The 14,331-nt window shown below is 45.3% G+C and overlaps 1 protein-coding gene across 1 annotated transcript in view; it reads left to right on the top strand.

The window, feature by feature from the left end:
* Positions 1–8,796, top strand: part of ikbke (inhibitor of nuclear factor kappa B kinase subunit epsilon) — an 86,781-nt gene extending 77,985 nt beyond the window's left edge. Inside the window, exons 19-21 of the mRNA XM_055654381.1 lie at positions 1,314–1,417; positions 4,885–4,956; positions 7,320–8,796. Of these exons, the coding sequence (XP_055510356.1) occupies positions 1,314–1,417; positions 4,885–4,956; positions 7,320–7,353 (210 nt within the window). The 3' untranslated portion in view covers positions 7,354–8,796. The remainder of the gene's footprint in view (positions 1–1,313; positions 1,418–4,884; positions 4,957–7,319) is intronic.
* Positions 8,797–14,331: the final 5,535 nt, after the last annotated feature.

Genomic DNA, 14,331 nt, shown 5'->3' on the forward strand with positions numbered 1-14,331 from the left:
TATGCTGTAAGAATGGAATGTAGAGAGTGAGTGGTTGAGTGTTGGAATTCTATCCTTGTTTTATTTGGAAACTAGTGAAATTTAAATAGAAATTTAAACATTGATCAGTCAAACATTAAAATATTTGGCAGAAATAGCTGTAACTCCCACACTATACAAATAAATAGCTCCTAATATTGGAGGTATAAATGTAATCGTTTTCCATGTCTAAAATTGACCCAAATGTTTTCCCAATGTACTTTTAATACATACATTTTAAACTGTTGTGAGTGGGAGAATGGTAATAAAGATGTCTTGCTTTCCTCTGTTTTGGTTCCAACTGTGGTGCTGGATAGAGGGAAGAGGTCCCTTCAAATGTGTAAGAATGAACTGCAGATGCTGGTTTAAACCGAAGATAGACACAAAAATCTGGAGTAACAGTGGGTCGGGCAGCATCTCTGGGGAGAAGGAATGGGTGACGTTTCGGATCGAGACCCTTCAAAAGAGAGTCTGGGGAAAGGGAAACGAGAGATATAGATGGTGATGTAGAGGAAAGTAATGAACGATATGCAAAAAAAGTAACGATGACAAAGGAAACAATGACTTCCTTGTTAGCTGTGGCCTGGGTGAGAACAAGTACAGATAATAAGACTCAACAAGACTACTTTGAGGCTGCTACAGCTTGGGTGGGGGACGAATGGGAATGAAGGGAATGCAAGGGTTACTTGAAGTCAGAGAAATCAATATTCATACTGCTGGAGAGATGAAAAGTGAAAAGCTTTCACAAAAAACAAATAAAACTATATGTTGGAAATCTGAAACAAAATGCTGGAAGCAGCGGGTTAGGTAGCATCTGTGGAAAGAGAGACACCTGTCAAGAGTCTTTAATCTGAAATAAATTTGTATTTTGTTTCACAGATGCTGCCTGACCTGATGAATGTTTTCAGCAATTTTGTTAAAAGCTCTCAAATCTGCTTGACCATCCCTGTGTCATTTTTAGTCTATTTAATCTCTTGCAAAGGATCTCATCTCCAACCCTATTATATTGAAGTGGGTAGAATCCAAAGCACGTTGTCCTCTCCTCCCTCTTTCCCTTTAAGCTTCAAATATTCAATCACCTTTAGCATGTTGTTTTGAGTCAGATGTGTGAGGAGGTCCTGTGTGAACTACAAACTTTGACATGGATGTTGAGCTTCCTAGCCTGTTTCATACAAGTTTTATATAAATAAGGAGTAGTGTTGGAAGATAGTATTGCTTGAAGCGCTGATGGCATCTTATTTAATTTCCTAACTTGCATAATGCTTCCAAATCTGTACTTTCTTTCTTGATTGCAGATGTACGATCAGATTCCCTTGAAGGTCGAAGGAGACCAATCTACGACCAAATCAGCAGCTTCAACTGTCTACCCTGACCAGAAATGCATGGAAATGGCCATCAGGTGGGGACCAACATGTCTGGAGGAGTGAAGGAAAACATGAGATTTTGTGCAGAGTGTATCAATATAATGTTGCATGGGTTTATTAACTGATTATTGTTTCAATATTTATCCATGGCATCTTTCAAATCAATTCCTCGAATTGGGGCAATGGGTATAAGAGTCAGGAAGTCATGATGCAATTCTGTAAGGCTTTGCTCAGGTTGTTCAGGCTGCATTTGCGTGCAGTTCAGGTCAGCTCATCACGGGGAGATTTGTAGTGGGTACGGAAGAGGTTTACTAAAATGCTGCCTGAATTAGGGGCTGTTAGTAATAGGGAGAGGTTGGACAAACTTGGACTGTTTTCTGTAGGAAGGAACTGCAGATGCTGGTTTAAACCAAAGATAGACACAAAATCTTGGGGTGGCTCAGCGGAACAGGCAGCATCTCTGGAGAGCATCTGTCCAGAGATGCTGCCCGCCCGTCTCACTGAGTTACACCAGCACTTTGTATCTATGTTGGTTTGTTTTCTCTTGAACAGAAGTTTGGGGAGACCTGATAGTAGTATATAAAGTTATGAGGCATAGATAGGGTAGAATTTCAAATTTCACTGTAGTTGGTTAAATGACAATAAACGCAAACTTGAACTTGAGACGGTCAAAACCTTTTTCCCATGGTGGAAATGTCAGAGTGAGCTTTATATGCAGGGCAAGTGAGCAGATATGCAGGGCAAGCCATTTACACAGAGGTGGTGAGTGATGCCCCCGTCCCACATAGGAAACCTGAACGGAAACCTCTGGAGACTAGGCGCCCCACCCAAGGTTTCCGTGCGGTTCTCGGAGGTTGCAGGTGGTTGCCGGAGGTTGCAGGTAGTGGAAGCAGGTAGGGAGACTGACAAAAACCTCTGGGAACCGCACGGAAACCTTGGGTGGGGCACAAAGTCTCCAGAGGTTTCCGTTCAGGTTTCCTAAGTGGGACAGGGGCATGACTGTGACACACTACCAGGGATGATGCTGGAGGTGGTACAATAGTAGTATTTAAGAGGCTTTTAGTAGGCACATGGATATGCAGGAAATGAAGGGACATTGATCAGGTAGACAAAAATGCTGGAGAAACTCAGCGGGTGCGGCAGCATCTATGGAGCGGAGGAAATAGGCAACGTTTTGGGCCGAAACCCTTCTTCAGACATTGATCAGGTACAGGCAGATGAGATTAGTTTAACTTGGCATTATATTCGGCAAAGACATTGTGATCCAAAGAGCCAATCCCTATGTTGTGCATTTCTGCGTTGGATGTACTTATGCGTTTGTCACTCCTCACCTCCCTACAGAAATCTGCAGCTGTCTAAAATTCATACGTGTCAGTTTATTATGTTTTGATAATATGCAGCTGACCCTCAATATTTGAGTAGTGGTATTATATGTAGTAGTTCTGCAAAAGAGGATTTGCAGAAACCGAATGCATGTTCAAAAACTGTAAATAATGTGAAAAAACGTAAAGAAAAAAACAGATATATTGTGCATTTAGTAGAGAGATTGTTGAGAGATTGGGAGATGTTGGTGTTCAGTTCTCCTTACGTTGCTCCTTGTACATACATCTCATTCATCATCATCAGTGGTCACTCGAAACGAGTATGACTGTCCTCTTTATGGAGGAGGCCTGTGCGTGACTTTGTTTAACATGGGGAGACTGGTGCTCAGACAGCCACCACATGGTCCTTGACAGATCTGGGTCAGGATCCAGTGGCATGGAGTCCAAGACGACCGGGGACCCTTTTCTGCTGCAGCCTTCATCCGCCTTCCCAGCCGTTGTGACGCTCCACTAAGGTCAGCCATCTTCCTCCGCCTGTTCCACCGTTGAGGTCTTGGTTGGATTGCTGTTTGTCAGGGACCTCCCCCTCGACCTCACCGCCATGGGTGGCCCTACCAGGAGCGTAGCTCCAGACGGCATTGCTCTCGGGATCTCAGGACCACACAAGCCTCCCCACCACGACAAGGTGGCAATCCATGGAAGAGTACACATGTCTGTGAAGGCTAACATGCACTAGAGGGCAATTAGAAAGACAATTGAAATGTTAACCTGAAAATACAAAAAGCTGTCTGCTGGAAATCTGAAACTAAAACAGAAATGTTGGGAAAATTCAGCATGTTAGATAGTGTCAGTGAAAAGAGAAACAATCTACTGTGTGTTTTGTGTCTGCAACTCTCCATCAGAACTGTGGGTGGCACAGTGGAGCAGCGGTAGATTTGCTGCCTTACAGCGCCAGAGACCTGGGTTTGATCCTGACTATAGGTGCTGTGTGTATGGAGTTTGTACGTTCTCTCTGTGACCACATGGATTTTCTCCGGGTACTCTGGTTTCTTCCCACATTCCAAAGATGTGCAGGATTGCAGGTTAATCGCCCACTGTAAATTGGCCCTCGTGTACGGGATAGTACGAGTGTATGGGTGATTACTAGTCGACATGGATTCGTTGGGCCGAGGGGCCTTCTCCCACACTGTACCTCTAACCTAATCTAAACTCTGTGACCCACATGAGCCTTGGAAAGCATGGAAGATGAAACAAGTGTGCCCTCTATCAAGGAGGAGAACCCAGAGAAACTCAGGGTTTATCTCCTTGAAGCATAGAAGGTTATATCTCTAAACTTAACTGAGAAAGAGAGATGCAAGTAGGTTTTCAGTTGGTGGGAAGGTAGGAGAGGAATTATTAAAACAAGGGGTGTCTCAGTGGTAGCAAGAGTTAAAATTGGGACAGCAATCAAGCTGGTTGCTTTGAGGCCAAAATAGCATGAAATTACTAGACCTGTGTAATATGTTGCTAATGGTGACATTACTACTCTACCATAGTCCTACAGTGTGTGCCTACTAATCACATTCTTAGTCCTAAGGCCATGCAGCAGAGTAGGAGCTCGTTTCATTCATCATCTCCAGGGAGGTTCTATCCAATTAGTCCCCAGTCCACTGCTCTTCTTCTTTCTTTACATTTTTTAATTCATTTTTTTCAATTATTTTTGCGAATTCTCTTTTGAAAGTTATGATTGAAGCTACTTCCAATTGCTATTTAGTTTTTTTTTTTTTTAGTTTAGTTTAGTGATACAGCGTGGAAACAGGCCTTTGTCCCACCGAGTCTGCACCGACCAGCGCTCCCCGCACATTATCACCACCAGGGGCAGCTTTTTATATACTTATACAAAGCCAAGTAACCTATAAACCTGTACGTCTTTGGAGTGTGAGAGGAAACCGAAGATCTCGGACAAAATCCACGCAGGTCACGGGGAGAACGTACAAACTCCATACAGGCAGCAGCCATAGTCAGGATTGAACCCGGGTCTCTGGCGCTGTAAGGTAGTAACTCCACCACTGCACTATGGTGCTGCCCTCTATTGATCGCAACATTGATGTGAACTCTGCAAAGGGGTCATCCTTGATACCGTTCATTGAAGGTTTAAAGATTCAGGTGTGGAGCTTTGAAGATGTTTCTTTTCTCAACAGGATGAAGCAGCTGAAGCAGGAGATAGAACATGTAACGAAGGAACTCCAGCAGAATAACATGACCATCCAAAGGTGAAAATGACCATTCATCTTCAAACTTGTTTGAATGTATTGTGAACACTGGAGCAATGAAGCCAGTGCTGATTCCAGTCTTTCATGTTGATACCATCCCCATTCTCCAGACAGACTCAGGCTTATCTAGAATGCTTAGCTATGATATTGATTGAAGCCAGGCCAGGCCTACCATTTTAATGACTAAACCACCTGTTTCTGCCCTATCAGCTCTTTGCCCTGAAGCCCTTATCTGTGCTGATGTAGACTTACAGGTAAATATCCTAATGTTTGGAGATACAGAGTGGAAACAGGCCCTTTGGTCCACTGAGTCCACACTGACAAAGGATCACCTGCACACTAGTTCTATGTTACACCTGTTCCATCCTACACACTGGGGGCAATTTACAGAAGCCAATTATCCCACAAACCTGCATGTCTTTGGAATGGGGAGGAATGCGGATCACCTGGAGAAAACCCACGTGGTCACATGGAGAACACATAAACTCCACACACATGTCACCTGTAGTCAGGATCATACTTGGTTCTCTGATGCTGAAAGCCAGCAACCCTACCTACCGCTGCCTTACTCTGCCGCACCAATGCTTTCTGGCCGGGTTATTTTCAATGACGTAAACTTCAGTTCATTTACATCTCTGCTGCTTAGACACAAACAAACCGTTCTTGATTATCACCATTCCCTTACCAACCAGGTACACAAAAAAGCTGGAGAAACTCAGCGGGTGCAGCAGCATCTATGGAGCGAAGGAAATAGGCAACGTTTCGGGCCGAAACCCTTCTTCAGACTGATCGGGGGCGGGGGTGGGCGGGGACAAGAAAGGAAAAAGGAGGAGGAGCCCAAAGGCTGGGGGATGGGAGGAGACAGCAGGGGGACTGAGGAAGGGGAGGAGACAGCAAGGACTAACAAAATTGGGAGAATTCGATGTTCATGCCCCCAGGATGCAGACTCCCCAAATGGAATATGAGGTGCTGTTCCTCCAATTTCCGGTGCTGCTCGCTGTGGCCATGGAGGAGACCCAGGACAGAGAGGTCGGAGACGGAGTGGGAGGGGGAGTTGAAGTGCTGAGCCACCGGGAGGTCAGCTTGGTTATTGCAGACCGAGCTTACCAACCAGTTGGACCTTACCAACCAGTGTTGGCTCTCAGTCCAAGAACATAATCAACCGAAGGTGGAGACCATTGTGCTCATGCTAGTACGTTGAAAAATCTATCCATTTCCTCCCGTTCGTTCACACACATTTTGTGTCTATCTAAATATTTTGTAATGTTCTTCCACCTTAGATGTAATAACTACTTGTACATGGACTATATTTCTGGGTGTAACAATCCTAAATATATTATACATTACTGGCTAGAATGCTCCCCTATATTGTGCATAACAACAATGGGTTGTTTCTGTAAGTATTTTGTATTAGCATTCTGTGAATGTCGTGTGTTGTTGGATTAAATAACCTATAATAGGCATAGGCATAGAGTGATAGAGTGTGGAAACAGGCCTTCAGCCCAACTTGCCCACACCGGCCAACATGTCCCAGCTACACTCGTCCCACATACCCACACATATCCCTCCAAACCTGTCCTATCCATGTGCCTGTCTAACTGTTTCTTAAATGTTGGGATAGTCCCAGCCTCAACTACCTCCTCTGGCAGCTTGTTCCATACACCCATTATAGCACACTATGGGTTGCAGGACAGAATATGTGTACTGTATTGTGTCACTGAACAGTGCTCCCATGCTCCCCAGAGATTCACCAGGGCTCCGGCTTGCAGAAAACCCACAGGCCCCCACACTTCCCCCATTGGCACCGATCCTCTGGTCACCAGGGCCTCTGTTCCTGCACTCCCCCAGAAACCTACTGAGTTTACTTGAGGATTTATTAAAATCCAATGCAACATTATAGAAAAGGGTGGCATGGTGGCGTAACAGTGGAGCCACTGCCGTACAGCACCAGAGACCCGAGTTCGATCCTGACTACAGATGCTTGTCTGTATGGAGTTTGTACGTCCTCCCTGCGTGGGTTTTCTCCGAGATCTTCGGTTTCCTTCCAGACTCCAAAGACGTAAAAATGTATCGGCTGATTGGCTTGGTAAAATTGTAAATTGTCCCTAGTGTGTGTGTGTGTGTGCGGGGATCGCTGGTCAGTGTGGACTTGGTGGGCCGAAGGGCCTGTTTCCCTGCTGTATCTCTAAACTAAACTAAAATACTAATTTAAAATGTTGGGCAATTAATATGAAGAACAGCCAGAAAATCTGCCATTTCTACAAGACCAAAATCCCAAAAGTGCCGGATGTTTTATTATCTATTAGATTAGACAATGTTATTTTTGACATGTTTGAAGTAACTAAGTGTATTTTTGTCACTAGCCTGAGTGATGGTCAGAAACCTCAAGATATCTAAGGTTTGGGCGTTGAAGATGAGATACAGGAGAGAAGGACGAGTTGTACTGTGACTTTATAAAACATCACCATGGGAAGGACTGGAGTCCCACTAAAAACTGGACATGTATTTGCGTTACTGAAGAATGCCGAGACAAAAGATTCACACTTCCTGTTTGAGTCGTCGTGATATAAACTGAGCAAAAATGTTAGGAACCCATTTTACCTTTCCCCCAGTTTAAGGATATGTTAAAAAAATTGGGAATAATGGGAAATGCATTGGATATATAAACAATTCTAGAAAGTGTGTGTGTGAACGAGAGAAAGATCGGAACTTATGTCTAATTTAAATTTGTGTGTATATTTGTCATCATTCCAAATTTTTTGACCCATTTTTTCAACTTTGGGAACCAGTGTGGACAGAAGGATCCAGAGTTGTTCTACTATTCAGTATGATCAGGGGCTACTCTTCTACCTCAGTACCTGTCCTAGTCTATTAATGGACAGTGCAGTCCTTCCAGAAATGCTACTTGAACTGTTGAGTTGCACCAACACTTTGTAAATTGAATGTCCACAGATCTGTTGTAGCTCTAATGATGCAGTGCCTGAGGACGCAAACAATCTTTTGGTGTCCTTATTGCAATCTGCAGTTCCTTCTTAAACATCACAAGAGAGAGACCTATGTCAGACCCCTATTCATAGACTACAGCTGAGTCATTCAGGGCCGGATATCAAATAATGATGAGATGGAGTATAGGAAGGAGATCGAGAACCTCATGTCCTGGTGTCGAGCCAACAACCTTTCTCTCAATGTCAGCAAGACAAAAGAGATAGTGATCGACTTCAGGAAGTGAAGCGGTCCACATGCCCCATTCTGCATTCATGGTGCTGAAGTAGAGAATGTTGAAAACTTCAGATTCCTAGGAGTCAATATCACCAACAACTTCTCCTGGACCACCCATATTGAAGCAACGACCAAGAAAGCACACCGACACCTCTACTTCCTTGGAAAGCTTGGGAGGTTGGGCATGTCCCCCACAACTCTCACCAACTTTTACAGATGCACCATAGAAAGCATTTTAATCAGGATTCATCGCAGCTTGGTTTGGGAACATCTCCATCCAAGACCGCAAGAAATTGCAGCGAATAGTGGACGCAGCCCAGACCATCGCACAAACCAACCTCCCTTCCATTGACTCCATCTACACCTCGCGCTGCCTCGGCAAGGCCAGCAGCATAATCAAGGACGAGTCGCACCCTGGCCACTTCCTCTTCTCCCCTCTCCCATCAGACATCCTACCACAACCAGAGAGCAGTGCGGAACTATTATCTTCCTCTTTGGTGACCATCGGACTTTCCTTCATGGGACTTTGCTAGCTTGCACTAACCTTGCACTAAAGGTTATTCCCTTATACTGTAAATGTACTGTAATACACTGTAAATAAACTGTATGGCTCGATTATAACCATGTATTGTCTTTCTGCTGACTGGATAGCACGCAACAAAAGCTTGTCACTGTACTTCAGTACACGTGACAATGAACTAAACTAAATCTTTCCTGAAATATGATTAAACACCCAGTGTTATATGTTTTATTATTTTGTAACCGGTGAAGGCCTTTACAATGTTAAAGATATGTTGAACAATCCTTGTTCCAGGAGTGCACTGGCCCTAGCCTGTTACATTCACCACTACACCGGTGCTACCTCCTACACCCATGCAGAACTCACGGACTTCACTAACTTCACTACCAATTTCCATCCTGCAATCAAATTCACTTGGACCATCTCTGACATCTCCCGTTTCTTGATCTCACAGTCTCCATCACAGGAGATAATTATTAACTGACATCTATTATAAACCTACTGACCCACATCTATCTAGACTACACTTCTTCCCATCCTGCTTTCTGTAAAGACTCTATCCCCTACTTCCAATTCATCTGTCCACGCCGCATCTGCACCCCAGATGTGGTGTTTCATACCAGGACACCGAAGATGTCCTCATTCTTTAGGAAATGGGGGATCCCCTCTCCCATCATAGATGAAGCCCTCACTAGGTTCTCCTCGTCGATATCCGGCAGCTCCGCTTTTTCCCCCCCTCCCCATAGTCGCAACGGGACCGAGTCCCCCTGATTCTCACCCTTCACCCCACTAGTCATCACATACAGCATATAATCCACTGCATTTTCGCCACCTCCGACGGGACCCACCACTAGCCACCTTCCCATCTCCACCTCTTTCCACCTTCCGCAGAGACCATTCCCTCCGCAACTCCCTGGTCAACTCGTCCCTTACCACCCAAACCTCAACCTCCTCAGGTACTTTCCCCTGCAACTGCAGAAGAAGCAACACCTGTAACTATGCCTCCTCCCTCGGCTGGCCAAGGACCCTGGCAGTTCTTTCAGGTGAGGCAGAGGTTCACCTGCACCTCCTCCAACCTCATCTACTGTATCCGCTGTTGCAGGTGTGGACTATATCGGCGAGACCAAACGTAGAGTGCGATCGTTTCACTGAACACCTCCGCTCAGTCCCCCTGGGCCTAATCTCCAGGTTGCTAAACATTTTAACTCCCATTCCCACACTGACCTTTCTGTCCTGGGCCTCTTCCATTGTCAGAGTGAGGCCAAATGCAAATTAGAGGTACGGCACATATTTCGCTTGGGCAACTTACAACCCAGTGGCGTGATAATGTTTTCTCCAACGTCACCCTTGCTTTCCCTCCGCCTTTGTCCCGGCCCCACCCTAGTTCTCCTATTCGTTTCACTGTCCTCCTGATTAATGTTACTGTTTGTATGCCTCGTTGTCACCCTCCCCTCATCCAACAATGAACCGTTCTACATCTCCTTGATGATCGCCTGCTTTGATCTGTTCTCTTCACACCTTACATGTTCTTTGTACCCTTCCATATATCGTTTCCCTCTCCCATGACTCAGTTTGAAGAAGGGTCTCGACCCGAAACATCACCCATTTCTCCCATCCATAGATGCTGCCTGTCCCGCTGAGTTAAGGCCCTGTCCCACCGTACGAACTAATTCAAGAGTTCTCCCGAGTTTCCCCTGATTCGTACTCGGAAAATTACGGTAATGGCCGTTCGTAGGTACTCGGGACTCTCGCGAACATTTTTCACACTGCTGAAAAAACTTCCCGAGTTTCCACGTTTCCCGAGTACCTGCCGTTAGCGTTACGAGCCGCTACGAGACACCCATGAGCTCCGACTTAGCCGCTATGTACATTCTACGCACTTAGTTTGATTTTTTTATAAACTCGGGAGAGCTCTTGAATTACCTCGTACAGTGGGACAGGCCCTTTACTCTGGCATTTAGTGTCTATGGACATCTATCACCTTGCCAGGCTTTGTCCCACCCCCACATCTCTTTCCCAGCTTCCCTTCCCCCTAATTCAATCAATCTATTTTGACCTAAAAGTCGACTGTCCATTTCCTCCTCAGACAGAAGGTATTTTGTGGTTTTATGACTGTTGGCAGATCAATTTCCCTCCTGGGATAAATAGAATTCTATCGTATCGTAGACTTCAGCATTTTGCATTTTGCTCAAGATTCCGGGATCAGCAGTTTCCTGTGTCTCCGTCGACAAAGATATATAGTTCATGAAACACAGAGGCATCTTTATAGCTGCTCTCTTTCCAACAACCGCTTGGAACTTTCTCTCCACTAAACCTGCTGTAACTCTAACAGGCAGTTAGTTGAATGAACCCATCCTTCAATAGATGGTAGTATTTGAGGAACCATTGCTGTACACAGATGGACATGACACGTGGGTTCATCCTTTTAAAAGTCAAAAGGTAAAATACTCAAGTAACTACCTCGTATTTGGCTAGACAAAAATGCTGGAGAAACTCAGCGGGTGAGGCAGCATCTATGGAGCGAAGGAATAGGTGACGTTTCGAGTCTCGACCCGAAACGTCACCTATTCCTTCGCTCCATAGATGCTGCCTCACCCGCTGAGTTTCTCCAGCATTTTTGTCTACCTTCGATTTTTCCAGCATCTGCAGTTCTTTCTTAAACACAACGCCTAGTATCTGGGTATCATTTTGGCTCAAATTTTTTTAACATATTTAAGTTTAATGTTTGAACTGCCGTTCTTAAGAGTTCATCACAGTTTGAAAAACTATCCCTCCCAAATTGGTCCTGAACAATTGCTGGTGTATCATTGACTGATATCGCTTTGCGGTGTTTTTGCTGCATAAATGTACATTCTGGTTTCTCCATTTTCTTCTTTTCTCTGATAATTGAGCCTCATCAGTGGTCTTCCCAAGATGGTAGCCTCGCATCGATATGCGATGGCCTGCTCTGGTGATCAGCTGGTGTGTGTATGTCAAGCAATCACTACACCCTGGCACATCTAAGGTGAGATTCATCCACAACAAACCTCTGACTTATCACAGCTTTAGGGGTGCCAAGAGGGGTGTCCGATGAGTTTATAGCAAGAAATCAGATCGTTGCGGGCTTTGAGTCCATACTCTTCAGGTGCACAAGAGTATGCCGTGGTATACCACGGTGTACCAGACTGATTCCTGGGATGTCAGGACTGTCTTATGAAGAAAGACTGGATAGACTTGCTTTATACTCTCTAGAATTTAGGAGATTGAGAGAGGATCTTATAAAAACTTACAAAATTCTTAAGGGGTTGGACAGGCTAGATGCAGGAAGATTGTTCCCGATGTTAGGGGGAAGTCCAGGACAAGGGGTCACAGCTTAAGGATAAGGGGGAAATCCTTTAAAACCGAGATGAGAAGAAACTTTTTTCACACAGAGAGTGGTGAATCTCTGGAACTCTCTGCCACAGAGGGTAGTTGAGGCCAGTTCATTGGCTATATTTAAGAGGGAGTTAGATGTGGCCCTTGTGGCTAAGGGGATCAGGGGGTATGGAGAGAAGGCAGGTACGGGATACTGAGTTGGATGATCAGCCATGATCATATTGAATGGCGGTGCAGGCTCGAAGGGCCGAATGGCCTACTCCTGCACCTAATTTGTATGGGAAACGGGATGTAATCTGTTGAAATTAAAAGAAGAGGCTGAACAGTCAAATTCCTCTTAACCCTCATGGAATTTACTGGAGAACCTACCTCCTCCCTATGTAAGTCCACCACCCGAAGTAACGCCACCAATTCTACCCCTGCTATCATCTTCTTTTAGACAATAGACAATAGGTGCAGGGGTAGGCCATTTGGCCCTTCGAGCCAGCACCGCCATTCAATGTGATCATGGCTGATCATCCCCAATCAATACCCCGTTCCTGCCTTCTCCCAATATCCCCTGCCTCCGCTATTTTTAAGAGCCCTACCTAGCTCTCTCTTGAAAGCATTCTCTCCAGATAACCTGCCTCCACTGTCCTCTGAGGCAGAGAATTCTGCAGACTCACCACTCTCTGTGAGAAAAAGTGTTTCCTCGTCCCCGTTCTAAATGGCTTTCTCCTTATTCTTAATCTGTGGCCCCCGGTTCTGGACTCCCCCAACATTGGGAACATGTTTCCTGCCTCTAGTGTGTCCAAGCCCTTAACAATATTTTATGTTTCAATGAGATTCTCTCTCATCCTAAACTCCAGAGTGTACAAGCCCAGCTGCTCCATTCTCTCAGCATATGACAGTCCCACCATCCCGGGAATTAACCTTGTAAACCTATGCTGCACTCCCTCAATAGCAAGAATGTCCTTCCTCAAATTAAGCGACCATCAAAACAATTGATGTTTTGGCTGCAAAACATCAATTGCTGGAGGAACTCAGGGGCCAAGCACATCCGTGGAGGGAAACGGACAGATGACGCTATGGGTCAGTACCCTACAGACTGAAGTTATGACTTTGAGTTAGCAATCACTCTCTGAACAGTTGTAACGTGGGCAATTGTGCCGACACACGAGACTGCACATGCTGGAATATGAGCAACAACCAATCTGTTGGAGGAACTCAACTGGTTGAGCAGAATCTGTGGAGGGAAAGATAGGGAGATAGTTTGGCTTGAGACACGACACCTCATATAAACATTGAATCTTCCCGTTTTATCTGTTGTGTTCTTCTCTTCTCTCCCAGTTCACCCCTCACCCAAACATTATTGCACCCTTTCCCACCCTTCCTCCTTCCCCCATTACCCCTTTTTGTCCTCCTCCCTTCCAGGTTCCATCCAACATGGACCCAGACATGTTGTTTCCACGACCCAGACATGGACCCAGACATGGACCCAGGTTTCTCCAGCAATTTTGTGTACCTTCGATCTTCCAGCATCTGCAGTTCCTTCTTGAACATGGACCCAGACATTGTCGCCGCTGATCCCCACTGCCTCTTCTTGTTCTCATTCTACTTGCCTGTCACTTCCCTCCCTCATGGTTCCCATCTTCCTTCCTTGTTTATCAAGTTGCAGCAATGGTAGTCTTTGGGCTCCCACTTATCACCCTCCTAGTTTTGTCGTTCAGTTTAGTTTATTGTCATGTGTACCAAGGTACAGTGAAAAGCTTTTTTGTTGCGTGCTAACCAGTCAGCAGAAAGACAATACACGATCACAATCAAGCTACGCACAGGGTACAGATACAGGATAAAGGGAACAACATTTGGTGCAACATAAAGTCCAGTAATGTCCAATTAAAGATAGCCCAAGGCTCTCCAATGAGATAGATTGTACCTCAGGCCCACTCTATAGTTGTTGATAGGATCATTCAGTTGCCTGATAACAGTTGGGAAGAAACTGTGCCTGAATCTGGAGGTGTTCATTTTCACTCTTGCCTGAAGGGAGAGGGGGGAAGAGGGAGTGACCGGGTCGAGGCTCATCCTTGATGATGCTGCTGGCCTTGCCGAGGCAGCGTGGGGGGTGTAAATGGAGTCAATGGAAGAGAGGATGGTTTGTCTAGGCTGCATCCACAATTCTCTGCAATTTCTTGTGGCCTTGGATGGAGCTGGTCCCAACCCAGGCTGTGCTGCATCCTGATAAAATGCTTTGTACGACACATCTGTAGCTGGTGAGAGTTATAACCATATAACCATATAACCAT

The sequence above is a fragment of the Leucoraja erinacea genome, chromosome 24 (genome assembly GCF_028641065.1).
Source record: "Leucoraja erinacea ecotype New England chromosome 24, Leri_hhj_1, whole genome shotgun sequence".
Taxonomy (NCBI): domain Eukaryota; kingdom Metazoa; phylum Chordata; class Chondrichthyes; order Rajiformes; family Rajidae; genus Leucoraja; species Leucoraja erinaceus.